This window comes from Chiloscyllium punctatum, chromosome 1, assembly GCF_047496795.1.
Source record: "Chiloscyllium punctatum isolate Juve2018m chromosome 1, sChiPun1.3, whole genome shotgun sequence".
NCBI classification, from domain to species: Eukaryota; Metazoa; Chordata; class Chondrichthyes; order Orectolobiformes; family Hemiscylliidae; genus Chiloscyllium; species Chiloscyllium punctatum.
In genome coordinates this window covers 13336938-13356660 of record NC_092739.1, presented here as the reverse complement: position 1 = coordinate 13356660, position 19723 = coordinate 13336938, and the positions used below count along the sequence as shown (strand labels likewise).

General features: G+C 43.5%; 1 protein-coding gene across 1 annotated transcript in view; it reads right to left on the bottom strand.

Annotated features, from left to right (window-relative positions):
- The window catches only part of otud4 (OTU deubiquitinase 4), a 109448-nt gene that overhangs the window by 76734 nt on the left and 12991 nt on the right, over nucleotides 1-19723 (bottom strand). Inside the window, exons 2-3 of the mRNA XM_072571168.1 lie at nucleotides 8600-8683; nucleotides 1855-1905 (exon numbers count right to left, since the gene is read on the bottom strand). Coding sequence (XP_072427269.1) covers nucleotides 1855-1905; nucleotides 8600-8683 — 135 coding nt within the window. The remainder of the gene's footprint in view (nucleotides 1-1854; nucleotides 1906-8599; nucleotides 8684-19723) is intronic.

Here is a 19723-nt window from a genome sequence, read left to right as displayed (position 1 = left end):
CTATCTTTCACTTTATCACTTTAAAATATCTAACATTAAAAATCTTTAATTCAAATTTCTTTAAGTGCTACATTGAAACAGCCATTACAAAAAGCCAAATTACAAAAGTGACACCCAAACTATGTTTAGCAATACCTCCCACTGGTGCTCTCCTCTTTGCTCAGTCACTATAGTCCTACCGAACCAAAGGTTGCTCTTTCGGGTGAGGGAAGAGTTTAAGAAGTAAATTCCCTCTTGATATCCTCAGAAAGTGCAGGAATTGAACCCACGCAGTTGGCATCAACTTTCACTGGAGACTGACCATCCAGTGAACTGTTTCATTCCTGATGAAAGGCTCCGCCCGAAACGTCAATTTTCCTGCTCCTCAGATGCTGCCTGACCAGCTGTGCTTTTCCAGCACCACTCTCACGATCCAGTGAATTATGCTAACCAACCTCATATCCAAAGCAGGTAAACATTCTAGCCAAGCAGACTGACTTTCTCCGTCTTGTTGAAGAGGTCAGTCAGCTTGCTTGGGGAAACTGCTTTAGAAACCACACTTAACATGCCGAGAGGCATCAGAATTGCACGACCCCAATTACAAAATTCGTGAACGAGGGAACTGAGCTTTTCTGGGCCGACTCTCATATTATGCAGTAACAGGTTTGCAAAACTACTATGAATGACAGAAATACACTGACGCCGATCTTGTTGTACTAATCATGGCAAAAACACTTTTATGCCTCCTCCCTTCCAATCCTGCCCCATTACACCCATCAATATTAGGAGAACAGTGCCAAGCAGAGTCAGTTGGAGAGCAGATTTGAAAATTAATCAACGACATTTACATTCATTATGAACAATCACTTGTCATTACACTGAGGACAAACCACAAATGGTGTGTATCTTCAGTTAATGGTGTCAAGAGGGGGCAAGGTTTCAGCAGAATTACACCTTGTCACTAGGCCTCCATGCTCACTATGCCAGTGGATCAATGTGGCAGACAGAAGTTCAAGTTCCAAGAGTTGGAACATATAATTTAAATGTGGTAAATGATGCATCCTTCTCCCTCCCAGGACATAGGAGGCTAATTTGGAGGTGTTAAAAGTTATTTGCTGAATTTTCGTTGATAGATGGGAAGGAAAATGGACAGGTCATGAGGGCGGCTCGGATCTGGGATGAGGTGGGGAAAAGGAGAGATCTACAAATTCCCACCTATCCATTCCACCCTCCCCACCGACCTATCACTAGTACCTCCCACCTGCATCTACCTATCGCCATCCCACCTACCTTCCCCCCAGCTCCACCCCCACCTTCCCATTTATCTCTCAGTCCCCTTTCCCCTTCACATTCCTGATGAAGGGCTTATGCCTGAAACATCAACTCTCCTCTTCCTTGGATGCTGCCTGACCTGCTGTGCTTTTCCAGCACCCACACTTCTCACAACAGAGCCAATAGAGTATTTGAGAAGTCCATGGACAGTGAAGTCAATTGGTCTGCAAAAGTAGCACTGCACTTAATTCTATGTAATTTCCAATTAACATAAAAATTCAACTCATCCCCCAGTTATTCTAACCTTTGCTTTAGAGCTCATCAGTACACACAAAAAAAATCGAATCACCCAGCAATGTGAATGAAGCAGTGTAATGTTGCAAAATGGGAACACAGTGCTTAAAAATATTTAATTATCAGACAAGTGACCTGTTGAATTAAGAGTAAACTTAATGTAACATTTCACAAGTTTTCTTCTGAATATCACTTAGGATCAGAACATATAGCTTCACAAAGTTTCCAAGAATTAATTTGGATACCATTCACTGAGAGCTCAGATAACATTTTGCTTTCATAAAAATATATAAAATATCAATATCATACCTGTGGTTTTTCAAGATGTTTCAAATATTCATCAAATGATCCTTCGATGAACTGTAATAATGATGCAAAAAAATGAAATATTACAAATTATGCAACAAATACAGAGAAATGTAAGCTACTTTCAGACTTGTTACACCATTCAACAAAATAGTTATTAATTTGTATCTTAATTCTAAGGTGGCCTGGTGGAGTTTTGTTAGGTAAGAGTAGAGAGGGAGCGAGAGAGGATGGTGGTGGTTTAACCTGAGGGTCACCATGCCTCAGGTGTGGGGAGAGATTGAGGAGGAGAATTCTGTGGCATCGACCTTAGTTAGTTTCTTATGTGGAACTTTACCAAATGCTAAAATTAAAGTAAACCGTCAGTAATGAGGAAAGTTTCAAAATTAAAGAGTGGCAAATCCCTGGGCTCTAATGGTTTTCTCTGAGGCTGTTAAAGGAAGTAGGGGCACACATTGTAGATGTCCTAACTATAAAATTCCAGAGTTCCTTAGAAACAGGAGTTGTCCCTCTGGATGAGGAAACTGCATGATACTCCCCTTTTTAAGCAGGGTGAAAGTGCAAAACCAGGGAATTACAGATCAGTTACTTTAACATCTGTGATGTGGAAATTGTTGGGACTGTATAAATAAGAATGGGGTCACTGAACACCCTTGAAAATTTTCAGTTAAACGTGGAAGCCAGCATGGATTCATGACAGGAAGGTCATACCTGACAAACTTCACTGAAACTTTTGAAGAGGTGATTAAGGTAGTGGACAGGGTGGACTTCCTGAAGGCATTTGATAAAGTCCCACATAAGAGGTTATTAACTGAGGTAGATGCCACAGAATTGAATGCAGATTACTGACACGGATAGGAAAGTTTGGTTGCTTGGCAAGCAACAGGAAGTAAATGGCTAAGTGCTCAAATTGCCAGCATGTGACCAGTGTCGTCCCACAAGGATCTGTGCTCGGCCCTCAATTATTCACATGGTCTATTAATGACCTGGATAATGGCACAGAAAGTCATGTATCCAAATTTACTGATGACAAACTTAGGCAGTAATGTTGGCAGTGTAGTTGATAGACTATCAACATCCCTTTGTAATGTTATGCCAAGTGAAATAGCAAAACTTTGGCAGATGGAGTTTAATTTAAGCAAGTGTGAAGTTAACCATTTTGGCCAGAAAAAAAAAATAATTAGTTCAGGGTACTTTATAGATGGTATTAAAATAAATCCAGTGCATATCAAAAGAGGCTTTCCAGTTCAGGTGCATAGATCTTTAAAATGCCATGAAAGGTTGCAGAAAATAATCAAAAAAGGTAATGGGATTTCTATCTAGAGGATGGGAGGACAAGGACGCAGAGGTTATGCTACAGTCGTACAAAACCCTGGTTGGACTCTTCTTGGAGAACCATGGGCAGATCTGGGCACCACTTATTAGGATAGATATATTGACCTTGGAGGGAGTACAATGTAAGTTTACAAGAATAATACCTGGACTTCATAAGTTATGAGGAGAAATTATACAAATTATTCCTGTTTTCTCTAGAATCTGGAAGGTGTGTGGGGGTGGGGGGGGGGGCAGAGAAGGGGTGATCTAACTGAGGTCTTTGAAATATTAACAGAAAAAGACAGGATTGATAAGAATAAAAAACTATTTCCTCTGGTTGGGGATTCTAGAACTAGGGGCCATAGTCTGAGAATTAGAGTCAGATCATTCAAAAGAGATGTTAGGAAACCCTTCTCCTCACAAAGGGTGCAATTTGTTTGGAACGCTCTTCCACAATTGGCAGTGGATGATGGATCAGTTAATTTCACGTTTGAGGTTGATACATTTTGTTAAGCAAAGATATTGAGGGATATGGACAAAAGGCATTTATATGGAATTAGACCAGAGATTGGCCATATTTTCATTCAATGATGGTATAGGTGCAAAGCGCTGTATGGCCTATTCCTGTTCCTATGTTCTTATGTTCAGAAGTCCTATGTTCCTCATGAACTGGCAAAATCCTTGCCTCACTTGACAGTGATAATTGAACGCTTGAGATGCCTACTCAGAAGACACAAGGATGGTGTTGGGAATTGCATCAGGAAAATGCCTTCCAAAAGATCAAGATAATGCTGACATTCATGGAGTCCTAGTCCATTTCAGATTCATCCCTCTGAACAATTATTCTTGTGGATTCTCCAACTTTTGGCATTGAAGCAGTCCCGTTTGAGGAGCCATCAACTGGATGTTGGAAATTGTTGTATAATATCTTCAGGTATTGTTAGATATGGAGACAAGTGACAAAGTGCTAGAGAAGGATGCACTTTCAAACAAAGATATACCACCATCCAAGATGCATTTGCGAGGGTCTTGTATTTTGTACAACAGTTTGGAACATAGAATTCCTATGGTCCGGAAGCAGGCCATTCGGCCCATCGAATTACAGAGCCATAGAGATGTTTAGCACAGAAATAGACCCTTTGGTCCAACTTGTCCATGCTGACCAGATAAATTAATCTAGTCCCATTTGCCAGCAATTGACTCATATCCCTCTAAACCCTTCCTATTCATGTTTCCATCCAGATACCTTTTCCACATGGACCCTCCAAAGAGCATCCCTCACAGGCCCACCCCTTATCCTGTCCCTGTAACCTTGCATTTCCCATGGTTAATCCACCTAGCCTACACAACCCTGGACACAATGGGCAATTCAGCAGGGCGAACCTGCCTAACCTGCATATTTATGGACTTTGGGAGGAAACTGAACCACCCAGAGCGTACTGCTCCACACAGACAGTTCAATGTCGAACTGAAGCAGAGGCCCTGGTGCTGTCAGGCAGCAGTGAGCCATTGTACTGGCCTGCTAATGAGTCTTTCAGCCACAACTGCATTTCTATATATAATCAGCTCACCAAGATATGCGCAGTCAAATGGATATGTAGAGAATACAATACAAGTAATCAAATCGCTTTTGGAAAAAAACACTAACTTTCACAGGGCCTTGTTAAAATTACTCATCTATCTCACTCCAATGTGTTAGAGTTACTGATGGGGAATAAACTGAAAACTCAGCTCCTGAGCTTTATAAAGAGGCTAGTTTTCACAGTGTGTACAAAACTCTAAAAATGTTTCGAACAAGGGGCAGTCTTATCAATAGCAGCAGACTACTACTACAGTAGCTATCATCCCGCAGGGCACTTCCACAGCTGGACCAAAGCCAACATGTATGGAGATGGGACCTCAACAGGAATGGTCTGGTGTGGTAGACCAACTGGTTTCACATCTTCCCAATGGTGGAGTTGGAAGGAGAAATTACAGGGACCTTGTTTCACTGTGCAACTATTTTCCACTAATGTTTCATTGTGACAAACTCAATGAAGACAGTCATGAGCATAATAGTTCACAAACTATTCAAGATAAATATCAGAATAGAGTTCAACTGTTCTCACGCCAAACACAATACCAATCAAAGTCTAAAACAAACACAATCCAGAAGAATTGTGAAACCTTTACACTGCTCGAATGTATGAGATTGGCGGGGGGTGGGGGGGGTGGAAAGAGAGAGAGCGAGAGCGAGAGCGAGAGAGAATGTTTGGAAGAGGGTGGTTTTAGTAAATATAACAGATAAGTATACAATATTGTACCATACAAAAACAGAACTTGTTGGAGAAATTTAACAGATATGACAAATTCTGTGGAGAGAAAACAGTTAACATTTTGAGTCCAGTGACTATTCTTCAGAGCTGATTATACAAGGTTGGAAAAATACTTGGGGAGAGATGTTATATAAGGCAATGGATGTAAAAGAGTTGATGTTACCCATTTTCTCTACCTCTTGTTAGTAATACTATTTGTAACATATATATATATATATATATATATAGTTACTGAGACGCAAAAAACTACATCATTTTATTTAAGACAACAGCCCCTCCTGAAACTTGTTCATGATCTATCCTCCACCACAAACTACTGAACAGCCCCTAAGACTCAACTAAGAAGAAAGATTCTACCACAAACAAAGTGATTGGTACCCAGGCATCAAGTAATCTTATAACAGAAAGGTGATCAGGTGACATGCTTTGATTTATAACAGAAACAACCTTGAGCTGACTATTAGGTATGCAGTAGCAAGTTTGCTGCCCTACTTGTGAAAGAGAGTAAGTCTAATATTTAATACAGGAAGTATCTGTCTTTTGGCATATTATTTTGATAGGAGTGCCTGAACTATTATTAACATTGGGAGTCAGTCAGCTGGACTGGTTTGCAATGCAGAGTAATGCCATTAGCGTGGGTTCAATTCCAGCACTGGCTGAGATTACCATGAAGAACTCTCGTCCTCAACCTCTCCCCACACTTGAGGCAAGGTGACCTTCAGGTTAAACCACCACCAGCATCTCTCTTTCTCTGGCAACATTGTAAATAGTGTAGTTGATAGACTATCACTATGCTTTTGTAAATTTTATGCTAATGAAAACTAGGGCAGATGGAGTTCAAAGTAAGTAAGTGTGAGGTCCATTCCCGATCCACTATTAGTTCTTCAAGACTTCCAGCACTATATCCTCCTCTTCTACTGTAAATACTGAGGCATGGTAAAAATTCAATATGTCTGCCATATTCACAGGTTTGAACTCATATGTATTAAATTCTTTTTTAAGTTATAATCTTCTGCTGAATCTTACTCACAGGAATTATATTTGTTCTAAACTTAATGTAATTAGCAAAAGCTTTTGTAACATGATCAAAAGTGGCAGCATTTTATCTTGTCGTGATTTATTACATCCTCTGCTATAGGGCCTATTAGTGTGTTAACAGGCTCTGCTTCTGATTTAACTCTGAAGCAATTCTGTACCTTCAGGAATTTTGTCCCCCATGAAGTCCAATCTTGTGCTGTTAGGACAATCTCTGATTTTGAATCTGCTCAGAAGTATTATGACTTTTTTCATTTCTTCTTAATGTTTTCATTTTTGTATATTTGTATAAATTTGTATAATTTCAAATCTGTACAATTTCAATACTGCTTTAAATCTGACGTTCAGTAAGCTTGACTTCTTGTATTCAGGAATATATTTTAATTTTAAATCACTATGTTTGCTAGTGTCTTTGCAGCTTTTTTTTTTCATTTACCAGTCTGTTAATTCTGTATTACTGTTGAACTGCATCAAATTCTTCTAATCATAATGTTTTGATTTGTAGTTACTGTTGTTCAGTAGTGATTTTCAACTTCCAGCTTTCGGTTTTTATTCTTATAAAACCCTTCCGTTTTTACAATTGTTTAGACTTTTAAAATTCTGTGCTTATAGCAATATTCTACTAAAGCTTAAAATTATTTTAAGCATTTCAAAAGGTGTAAATGTTCTTAATTGCCATCCTTTTTGAGTTAGTCGGATAATCTTCCTAGTTTTAGGAACCAAAATGGAGGATTTCCACCTTTTTGTGCTTCTTTTTGGGAAGTTTCTCACTTTTAAAAAAATCAAATTGAGAATTCATGCCGTTTTCTCGTTGGGACGATTTTCTGGCTTTTCTCACACACCTCCAACACACGCACTTACTGGCAGTAGGAAGCATTGTACCATTTATCCTTAGAAATCTAATATACTGCGGGAGGCCCATGTGTCAAGTCATTCTGCAGCCAAATCCCAACTCAAATTTACTTCCTTCTGCCCAGCTGTGACTGCCTGCAGCCCACACTGGCTTCATTGTCCTTTTGGATCCTCCACGTCTGGTTACTTCGCCTCCCTGGTGGAGTACAACTGTCAAGCAATTCCTGCTTCGGTGAGCCAGTGCTGACTAATGCCTTTCAAAAGGGTTCAGCTGCTGACAGATTAACTGAGCATTTCTTAAATCTCTTAAGAGTTTCTAACACACTTGTTGATAAAAATGAAGCTTCGTTTCCTTCAGGTTCTTCTAGCTTTTCTTTGATGTTGATCGAGTCAGGACTTTGCACAAGCATATGCTACTGCCAACAAGTTATACAAGGTGGCTACCAGGAATCGACACCACACTTCACCTTGTTATAATACATGATATGGCTATCAGTAAGCTGACAGCTTGTGATTGGGATATAATGCTGCTACTATTTATTCTTCTCATGCTACTTAAAGGGGCTCTTCAGTAGCCTGATGTGAAGCACATATCATTAGTAAGTCTCAGCAGAAGCTTTTCTTACATAATTCCATGTAGTATATTACATATTTTAGATTAGATTCCCTACAGTGTGGAAACAGGCCCTTCGGCCCAACGAGTCCACACCGACCATCTGAGGCGTAATCCACCCAGACCCATTTTCCTGTGACTAATGCCCCTAACACTATGGGCAATTTAGCATGGCCAATTCACCTAACCTGCACATCTTTGGACTGTGCGAGGAAACCGGAGCACCCAGAGGAAACCCACACAGACACAGGGAGATTGTGCAAACTCCACACAGACAATCACCAGAGGCTGGAATCAACCCTGGGACCCTGGTGCTGTGAGGCAGCAGTGCGAACCACTGAGCCAGTAACTATGTACACAATAACTAATTCTTATACATATTATTACAATTAAGTAGGAGATGTGTATTCCTTTATCGGGGAACACACCAGAATAAAACTGATGCTCCACCCAGAAACTGTAACATCAGCAGACTGGTCAGGGCTCAATTTTGTTCAAACACTAACTCTTTCAGAGCCATTACCTTTCACAACACTTCTCGGCTAGATGATAAAAATGCAGCTAAATATAAAAATGAAAAATTAATTCAATTTAGTTTTAAACCTTAAAGAGAACACACCGCTTCAAATTTATCACGGTTCCTCCTCAGGTAAGAAACGCAGGCTCTCCTCACTTCAAGATGTTTCGATTGTGTGTGGAATACCTGTAAAAGATAACAGATTGATAGTTCCTGTGATGTTGTTCAAAAGATTATTTAAAATCAAATTACTTACAGCTTTGTTCACATAAATTGAGTTGCTGACACTAACACTTAATCTACCCTTACCTTGTTAAGTTAATGTTCAAATAAAGAACACGGATTTATAAATTGACTTTCAACGTCTCAACTGAAAAGAAATGCTGGAGATCACAGTGGATAAGACAGCATCCATAGTGAGACAGCAAGCTAATATTTCAACTCTAGATGACTCTTCATCACTTCAGGTCTGATAAAGAGTCAGCTAGACTCAAAACATTAGGTTCTCTCTCTTCATGGATGCTATCTGACCTGTTGTGATCTCCAGCATTTGTTGTTTTCAATACAGATTCCAGCATCTGCAATAATTTGCCCTTACTTTCTATGTCTCAAGTTGTGCCAAAGTACTCTATAGCCAAGGAAGTGCTTATGAAGTGTTTTACTTTTTGTAATAGCAGAGACACTGCAGCCAATTCACACACAAGGTTCTGCAAACACTAATGTGATATGATCAGATAATCTGTCTTTTCATGTACTCAGCAATAGCTACTGACCAGGGTGAACTCCCCTGGTGTTCTTCATAGTATTCCTGGGAGTTCTTCTACATCCATCTAAGAATGCAGATGAAGTCTCAGTTCAGCATCTCTGAAAGACAGGAGTGACAATCTCGGTTTTGATCGATGGAGTTGTGGAAAGTGAGAAAGAAATGGTGTAAGCATACAGATTCAGGTCATTGTTACTGCTTCAAAATTTCCAGAGGTAATTTTCCTCAAATGCTAATTATAAAGAATGGATTTTAAGTTAGCAAGTCCTGGAAGAGAAGAAACACTGCTTATCGAGACTTATTCATTGCCAGCGAGTGGGAACGCATAAAAATTCCACTTTGTTTTTCCCCAAAACTGGAACCGTGGGTTGCAAGAGAAATTCAGAACTGTTTTTACACTGTTCAGCAAGACAGAATCATTTAAAACATCATCATACCAAAGTAGAGGAACATTGGTTTCTGTACTTGCACCGAGAATTACGTCTGCAAAAGTGAGGACTGCAGATGCTGGAAATCAGAGTCTAGATCAGAGTCTAGCACAACAGGTCAGGCAGCATCTGAGGAGCAGGAAAATCAACGTTTCAGGCAACAGCCCTTCATCAGGAATGAAGGCAGGAGCCTCCGGGTGGAGAGATAAATGGGAGGGGGGGGTGGGGTTGGGAAGAAGGTCGCAAAGAGTACAATAGGTGAATGGGGGTGGGATGGAGGTGATAGGTCAGCGAGGAGGGTGGAGTGGATAGTTGGAAAGGAAGTTTGGCAGATAGGGCAGATCATGAGGATGGTGCTGAGTTGGAAGGTTGGAACTGGGGTAAGGTGGGGAGAGGAGAAATGAGGAAACTGGTGAAATCCACATTGATGCCCTGGGGTTGAAATGTTCCTAGGCGGAAGATGAGGCGTTCTTCCTCCAGGCGTCGGGTGGTGAGGGAGCAGTGGTGAAGGAGGCCCAGAACCTGCATGTCCTCGGCAGAGTGGGAGGGGGAGTTGAAATGTTGGGCCACAGGGTGGTGGGGTTGATTGGTCCTGGAGATGTTCTCTAAAGCGCTCTGCGAGAAGGTGTCCAGTTTCCCCAATGTAGAGGAGATCTTCCTGCTCCTTCAGATGCTGCCTGACCTGCTTTTCCAGCACCAATCTCATCTAGACTGAGAATTACGTACAAATCTAAGTATGAAGATACAAGTTTGGAGATAGGCCACAACACTTTCAAATATGCTCAGAATATCAGCCATTCCCAATCCTGCCCAGGAGAGAACTGTAACGTAAACTTGCATTTCTCAGTGTGGTCATTCTTCCTGTATGGACATGGACAATTTGACTAAAAAGAACGAGTATTGTCAGCAGTCCTGATACGGTCCAAGTGCAATGTAACAGGATGCATGGAGGAGGTAACACCACCTCTACACCCCAACTACCCGGGCCCAGCAAGAGTTGGAATATTAAAAAAAATCACAGCAACTGATTACTTTCTCAAATGGTGGGAAAGGAAACAAAAAAAGTCAAGGGCAGAAAAAGATTTGAAACATTATCTTACTCTCTCTCCATGGATGCTGCCTGAGCTGCCGTGATTTCCAGCATTTTTTGCTTTCAGTGTCAAATTTTACTTCATTTGAACTCAAGTTTCAAATCATAAGAATTCATGCATGCACTGTAAGTTAAGCAATTCTACGCCCAGCGACAGACAGCTCGTTTTACCAAATGCAATGAAGAGACTCTCATCTCTTACTACTGGTACGGAAAAGCCAGGGAACTGAAGGCCAGTGAGCCTGACATCAGTGGTGGGCAAGTTGTCAGAGGAGATCCTGAGGGACAGGATTTACAAGTGATTGAAAGGAGTAAATGCAGATGCTGGAGATCAGAGTCAAGAGTGTGGTGCTGGAAAAACACAGATCAGGCAGCATCCGAGGAGTAGGAGAATGGACATTTCAGGCATAAGCCCTTTATCAGGGCTGATAAGATTTTGCGCACGGGAAATCATGTCTCGCTAACAAGACTGAGTTTGTTTTTGAAGAAGTAACAAAAGAGGCTTGATGAAGGCGGAGTAGTGAACATGATCTATACTGACTTCAGTAAGGTGTATAAAATCATGAGGGGCATGGACTGGGTGAATAGCCAAGGTCTCTTCCCCAAGGTAGGGGAATCCAGAACTAGAGGGCTGAGGTTTAAGGTGAGAGGCAAAAGATTTATAAGGGACGTAAAGAGGCAAACTTTTCACAGAGGGCGGTGCGTGTATGGAATTAGCTGCCAAAAGAAGTGGTACAATTACAACATTTAAGAGGCATCTGGAAGGGTATATGAATAGGAAGGGTTTAGAGGGACATGGGTCAAACATTGGCAAATGGGACTAGATTAATTTATGATATCTGGTTGGCATGTAAGAGTTGGACCAAAGGGTTTGTTTCCATGCTATACAGCTTTAAAACTCTAGTCCCAACCTTAGAAATGCCAATAAATTTGCTGACGCATCCACTATCACATTCTAGATAGTTACATTTAGCAATATTAGTGTTATGGAGGTTTTTTTTTAAGATTACTTACAGTGCAGAAACAGGCCCTTCGGCCCAACAAGTCCACACCGACCCGCCAAAGCGCAACCCACCCAGACCCATTCCCCTACACCTAACACTACGGGCAATTTTAGCATGGCCAATTCACCTAACCTGCACATTTTTGGATGGTGGGAGGAAACCGAAGCACCCAGAGGAAACCCACGCAGACACGGGGAGAATGTGCAAACTCCACACAGACAGTCGCCTGAGGCGGGAATTGAACGCGGGTCCCTGGCGCTGTGAGGCAGCAGTGCTAACTACTGTGCCACCGTGCCGCCCATAAATCTCACCTTTTCTAAAATAATAATCAGCTCTCGTTACAGCTGTACTGACTACATCTTAACCAAACAGAAACTCAGAAAGAGGTCAATTAATTAAAAGCACACCAATATGACACTGAATATTTGTAGGATGATAGTTCAATACAGAGAACTCCCAATATAGCATGTCCGGGATGCAACTGTGACTTTCAGTCCAGTCTTTTTATTTTACTCCCAGGAGGGCAACTCTCTGGTCATATATCAGCCCATAATGACAAGCTGCCTTCCTTACATCTGAACTTCAATACAGCTACTTTGACCTCAAGTTGCATTAGTGCAGGATCAGAGCTTGACCCCTCCATGACATCCACATATTATTCCAACCAACGGTTGTGGTAACAGTTGAAGAGCGCTGTCCGATGATCCCTTCACAACTGTCCATTACACTAATGAAGTTAAGAAGCCAATAACTGATCCGAGAACAAACCAGAGATCACCTGATAAAACATGTACCTACCACTGATGCACTGAGAATTCTTAATTCAGAAGAACATCAATTCCATCAATATTTTTTAGGTGCAAATTTGAATGAAAGTGAAAGAATACATGCAGGTTCACACACACACTCCCTTCACACACATTTTACATGCCGGAAGTTGTTACTCTTAACCATAATATAAACAAAACAGAATCCAAAATATGTCTTTTTTTTTAAAATGAGGTACCAAAAGCAACGACAAGTGGAATTAACCTTATGCCACTCGGAGCAGTGAATTTTTCAAATTAAAAAAACTGTTGATAAGAAAAGTGGGTGTCTCAGTGGTTAGCACTGCTGCCTCACAACGCCAGAGACCCGGGTTCAATTCCTGCCTCAGGCGACTGTGTGTGTGGAGTTTGCACATTCTCCCTGTGCCTATGTGGGTTTCCTCCCACAGTCCAGAAATGTGCAGGTCAGGTGAATTGGCCTGGCTAAATTGCCCGTAGTGTTAGGTGAAGGGGTAAATGTAGGGGAATGGGTCTGGGTGGGATGCGCTTCAGCGGGTCGGTGTGGACTTGTTGGGCCGAAGGGCCTGTTTCCACACTAAGTAATCTAATCTAATTTAAATCGGTTCTTCCCTACTGTGGTATTTCCGAAATCTCTCGCCTGGATCCTCTCACAAACAGGTGAAAGTGAGGACTACAGATGCTGGAGATCAAAGTCAAGATTAGAGTGGTGCTGGAAAAGCACAGCAGGTCAGACAGCATCCGAGGAGCAGGAAAATCGACGTTTCGAGCAGGAGCCCTTCATCAGGAAGGGTCAAATAGGACAGGAGAGTTGGCACACCGTTACAACAATTGCTTCCCAATTCACTATGCTCTTTCATCAAGCTCACAAAAGTACTGGTAAATGATGGCCACTGCCAATAACATACCAACCGTAGAAATTCAGCAAGTTCACACAGTGAGTCAATGCACAGTCCTCCAAAAGCTGTGGCATTGAGAATATTCCAGTTTAACTATCAGGAAGCTACAGTGGCCAGACTCCATATGAAACAAACAATGCACAATTACAACAGACAAAACGAAGTGGCCACAATAACTTTTCAAAACTTCATGGCTCGGAGCACTTACACAGAAAGTCAAAGATTATATTTCACTACAACAGCAAGACCGTCAAGTTTATTATTGGAGAAGAGGCGAATTTAAAATAAAATATAGAGGTCAGACAATCTAGCAACATTTCGAGCCAGGTAGGTGCTACTGGCAGTGTGGAACGTAGGAAAACAACTTGCACATATATACCAACTAAAGACAATAAGGCACTCTAGAGAAGTGATCGTCAATCAATTTTTTTTTATATAGTGAGCTTAAAGTGGATGATCAAAAGCTTGGTCAAAGAGGCAAGTTTGAAAGAGTAAGGCAGAGAGGTGGAGAAGTATAGGAGGGAACTCCAGGATTTACATCATTTGCAGTTGAAAACACAGGCACTAATAGTGGAGCATATAAAAATATCAGAAGAACGCAAGTGTTTAAAACTTGGGAATTCGTTTTGCTTGCTTTCATCAGTTCATACTTTGTAAGGTCTTTTTAATAGGATAAATTGAAACACAGGACTGGGGACTCAGCACAAAGCAAACATAACATCATAAGAAAGCCATTAGTTCAATTATTGGTAATACAGTCAGTTCTGATAAGATGTGATAGTTCTGTTCTCATGCGATCTCGCATTATAAGAAAATTGTGCAATAGCTGTACAATCTAATTTAATGGGCTGGAGTCACGTTTATAGCCAGGATAGGTAAGGAAAGTTTACATTCTACAAACAACGGTCTAAATTCTTCAACTGTGTTAATACCAATTGGTGTTGAAGAAACACGCATTATACCAGAACCAACTCTAACTGCTAATCTGACTATTAGAGGTTACTTTCAGATTAAAAGGTAAATAGGAGATACATATTAAAAACTAAACAACAGTTGGAAATTTAAAAGCAACAAATTAAGAACGAAGTAAAGAAAACTCATGCAGGGGGAGACTGCGTGTTATATTTGCAGGACGTGGGAGCTGGTTGACCTCATTGCAATTCGTAGTGACCACATCCGCAAGAAATGTTGCTTGAGAAAATTCAGCTCAAAGATGATGAGTGGGAACCTGAGCTTCGAACACTGTGACACATCAGGGTGGAGAGTTACCCGACACTGTTTCAGGAGGCAGCCACATCCCTTAGATTAACTATCTCCAATCTGGTCAGTGGCGAGGGACAGGAGGGTTTGGCTACAAGCGAGGCAGGAAGAGGGCTCCAGGAAGTAGTCTTGCAGGAGCTCAAGCCCTTGAGTTTAAACGAATAGGGTTGAGATTCTTGTTCCTTTTATAGATGAGAGCGGGGGCTCCAGAGAGGATGAGCAAACCGATCACAGCATCATGATGTAGAGAGAAAAACAAAAAGAGAAATGTAGCTGTAATCAGCAACAGCATAATCGGGAGAATAGACACAGTTCTGTGGGGCCAGGATCAAGAGTCCCAGAGGCAGAACAGAATTTAATTCAGTTCAAGACTGAGAATCTTGGGTTGAAAACAGCTGTGTTTCACTTAAATAAACGGAATTACGATGAAATGAGCATTGACTTAGTTACAGAGAACGGAGCAAATGGATTGGTAGGAATGACAGTAAGCAAGCGGTTAGAGATATATAAAGCTGCAGATCTAAAGTAGACAAACAGGAGGCTGAAAGAACACAGCAAGTCAGGCAGCATCAGGAGGTGGAGAAGTTGATGATTTGGGTTCTCCAGGAATGGAGGTGAGGGAAGGCGGAGATGCAGATAAAGAGAGGTACGGAGGGTTTTGGGAGGGGAGGGGAGAGGAGAGGAGCGGAATGCTGAGGTGAACACAATTGGTGGGTATGACCTGGATGGTTGATGGGAGGGATGAATCTGTCTGGTAGCTGGAAGGAAAGGTTAGTCGATGGAATGAGAGGAAGGATGGGGGCTGGAAAGGGAACTGGGAACAGATGGAAAGGTAATTTGAAATTGAAGAACGCAATGTTGAATCCTCCGGGCTGTAGGCTGCCCAAGCAGAAAGATAAAAGTATTGTTCTTCCAATTTGCGATCTGATTCACTGCGGTAATAGAGGAGGCAGAGGATGGATATGTTGGAGAGGGCGGTGACTGGGAGGTCAGGCTGGCCCATATGGGCCCAGCTGAGATACTTGGCGAAACATTCTCTAAGTTTATGTTTGATTGCACCAATGTAGAGAAGGCCACATTGGGTGCACCGGATACGGTAGCCTAGGTTGGAAGAGAGGCAGGTGAACCTCTGTTTCACCTGGAAGGGCTGTCTGGGGCCCTGGATGGAGGTGAGGTCGTGGCAAGGTGTTGTGTGGGTGCATGGGGTGTGTCAGTCATTTGGGATGCTTGGGAGTGGAACGTCTCCTCGTCAGAGCAGAGGAAAAGTAGATGTCAATCCATAAACGAAAATGGAGAGGTCAATAAAGGGGAGGGAGATTCTGAGCTCCACCAAGTGCATCTGAGGGTAGGGTGGAAGTTGTTGGCGAAGTCAATGAACTGCTCCAGTTCAGCCTGGCTGCAGGATTCAGCATTGGTTTAACAGCAGAAGAGTTAGAGAGCAGTACCTGTATATGTACTGAAGAGGGACCGTTCAATGTAGCCAACAAAGAGGCAGGCATAGCTTAGGGTGGGGTTTTGTGGGGGTGGTCTCCAGGAGGCTAATGGTTGGTGGGTGGGTGGGGAGAGGGGGGAGAGAGAGAGAGAGAGAGAGAGAGAGAGAGAGAGAGAGAGGCAATAGCATGTGATGGGTGAGGGTTGGATGTGGTGGGCGGGGAGGGGAAGAGTAGTTGTAGGAGGAAAAGGAAAGTAAGGAGGGGTGATCTGATGAATGGGATGGGGGAGTGGGTTGGGGGGTGGGGTTTGAGGCAAAGAAGAGGGAAGAGAGGTGGAATAGTAGGGTCACAGTGTGACAGAGATGCACAGCACGGAAACAGACCCTTCAATCCAATTCATCCACATATCCTAACCTAATCTAATCCCATTTTCCAGCACTTGGTCCATATCCCTCTAAACCCTTCTTATTCATATACCCATCCAGATGCCTTTTAAATATGTTGTAATTGTACCAGCCTCCACCACTTCCTCTGGCAGCTCATTCCATACACACACCACCCTCTGCGTGCAAAAACTTGCCCCTTACATCCCTCTTAAATCTTTTCCCTCGCACTCTAAGCCTATGCCCTCTAGTTCTCCCCCACACCAGGGAAAAGACCTTGTTTATTTATCCTACACATGCCCCTCAGGATTTGATAAACTTCCATGAGGTCATCTCTCAGCCTCCAGCGCTCCAGGGAGAACAGCCCCAGCCTGTTCAGCCTCTCCCTATAGCTCAAACCCTCCAACTCTGGCAACATGCTTGTAAATCTTTTCTGAACCCTTTCAAGTTTCACAACATCCTTCCGATAAGGAGACCAAAACTGCACACAGTATTCCAAAAGTGGTCTAACCAATGTCCTGTACAGCCGCAACATGACCTCCCAACTCCTATACTCAATACCCTGACCAATAAAGGAAAGCATACCAAACACCTTCTTCACTATCCTATCTACCTGTGACTCCACTTTCAAGGAACCATGAACCTGCACTCCAGGTACCTGCACTCTTTTTTTTTCAGTAACACGCTCCAGGACCTTAGCATGAAGTTTGTAAGTCCTGCTCAGATTTGCTTTTCCAAAATGCAGCACCTCGCATTTATCTAAATGAAACTCCATCTGCCACTCCTCAGCCAATCGGACCATTTGATCAAGATCCTGTTGTACTTGGAGATAACCTATAAATAACGAAAAGTAGCGGACCCAGCACCTATCCTTGTGGCACCCCACTGGTCAGGGGCCTCAAGTCTGAAAGGCATGAGAAAGTGGAGAAAGGTATGAACAGGTAGGGGTTAAAAATGTGTTGCTGGAAAAGCGCAGCAGGTCAGGCAGCATCAAAGGAGAAGGAGAATCGATGTTTCGGGCATAAGCCCTTCTTCAGGAATGAGGAGGGTGTGCCAAGCAGGCTAAGATAAAAGGTAGGGAGGAGGAACTTGGGGGATGGGCATTGGGAATGGGAAAGGTGGAAGGAGGTTAAGGGTGATAGGCCTGAGAGGGGGTGGGGGCAGAGAAGTCGGGAAGATGATTGCAGGTCAAGAAGGCAGTGCTGAGTCCGAGGGTTGGGACTAAGAAAAGGTGGGGGGAGGGGAAATGAAAAAGCTGGAGAAATCTGCATTCATCCCTTGTGGTTGGAGGGTTCCTAGGCGGAAGATGAGTCACTCTTCCTCCAGGCGTCGTGTTGCCATGGTCTGGCGATGGAGGAGGCCAAGGACCTGCTTGTCCTTGGCGGAGTGGGAGGGGGAGTTAAAGTGTTCAGCCAAGGGGTGGTTGGGTTGGTTGGCGCGGGTGTCCCTGAGGTGTTCTCTGAAACGTTCCGCAAGTAGGCGACCTGTCTCCCCAATGTATAGGAGACCACATCGGGTGCAGCGGATGCAGTAAATGATGTGTGTGGAAGTGCAGGTGAATTTCTGATGGATATTGAAGGATCCCTTGGGGCCTTGGAGGGAAGGGAGGGGGGAGGTGTGGGCGCAAGTTTTGCATTTTTTGCGATTGCAGGGGAAGGTGCCGGGAGTGGAGGTTGGGTTGGTGGGGGGTGTGGATCTGACAAGGGAGTCGCAGAGGGAGTGGGGGGAGGGAAATATATCCTTGGTGGTGGGGTCCATTTGGAGGTGGCGGAAATGACAAAGGATGATCCGATGGATCTGGAGGTTAGTGGGGTGGTAAGTGAGGACCAGTGGGGTTCTGTCCTGATGGCAATTGGAAGGGCGGGGTTCAAGGGCGGAGGAGCGGGAAGTGGAGAAGATGCGGTGGAGAACATCGTCAACCACATCGGAGGGGAAATTGCGGTCTTTGAAGAAGGAGGCCATCTGCATTGTTCGGTATTGGAATTGGTCCTCCTGGGAGCAGATGCGGCGAAGGCGAAGGAATTGGGAATATGGGATGGCGTTTTTACAGGGGGCAGGGTGGGAAGAGGTGTAATCTAGGTAGCTGTGGGAGTCAGTCGGTTTATAGTATACGTCCGTGTTGAGTCGGTTGTCCGAGATAGAGATGGAGTGTTCTAGGAAGGGGAGGGAGGAGTCTGATACGGTCCAGGTAAATTTGAGGTCGGGGTGGAAGGTGTTAGTAAAGTGGATGAACTGTTCAACCTCTGGTCTGGCAAATGATGGTTTGGTAGTGGGAGGTGGGGTCATGGTCAAGGGGGCAGTAGGAGGAGGTGTCCGCAAGCTGGCGTTTAGCCTCAGCAACATAAAGATTGGTGCGCGGTGGTAGTTTGACCATCTCCCAGACCATCCATAACCTCATCACCTCAGGGGATCTCCCATCCACCGCCTCCAACCTCACAGTCCCAAAACCACGCACCGCCCGTTTCTACCTCCTGCCCAAAATCCACAAACTTGACTGCCCCGGCCGACCCATCGTCTCAGCCTGCTCCTGCCCCACCGAACTCATTTCTGCATACCTTGACTCAGTCCTGTTCCCCCTTAGTCCAAGAACTCCTCACCTACGTTCGGGACACCAGCCACGCCCTCCACCTCCTCCATGATTTTTGCTTCCCCGGCCCCCAATGCCTTATCTTCACCATGGACATCCAGTCCCGAGACACCTCCATCCACCATCACGAAGGCCTCAAAGCCCTCCGCTTCTTCCTTTCCCGCCGAACCAACCAGTACCCTTCCACTGACACTCTCCTTCGACTGACTGAACTAGTCCTCACTCTTAACAACTTCTCCTTCCAATCCTCCCACTTCCTCCAAACCAAAGGAGCATGGGCCCCAGCTATGCCTGCCTCTTTGGCGGATATGTGGAACAGTCCATTTTCCGCAGCTACACTGGCACCACCCCCCACCTTTTCCGCCGCTACATCGATGACTGTATCGGCGCTACCTCGCGCTCCCACAAGGAGGTTGAACAGGAGCATTCATTATGTAAAGCCATTTAACAAGATGAAGAAGCACTCATTAAGTGAAACCAGTTAACAAGGTTAAGAACATTCATTGTATAACGCCAGATGGCTTAATCTGTACCATTGACACTCGCTGTTTGCAACATCATCCAATCAATATGTATGTTGCCTTATTTGGATAT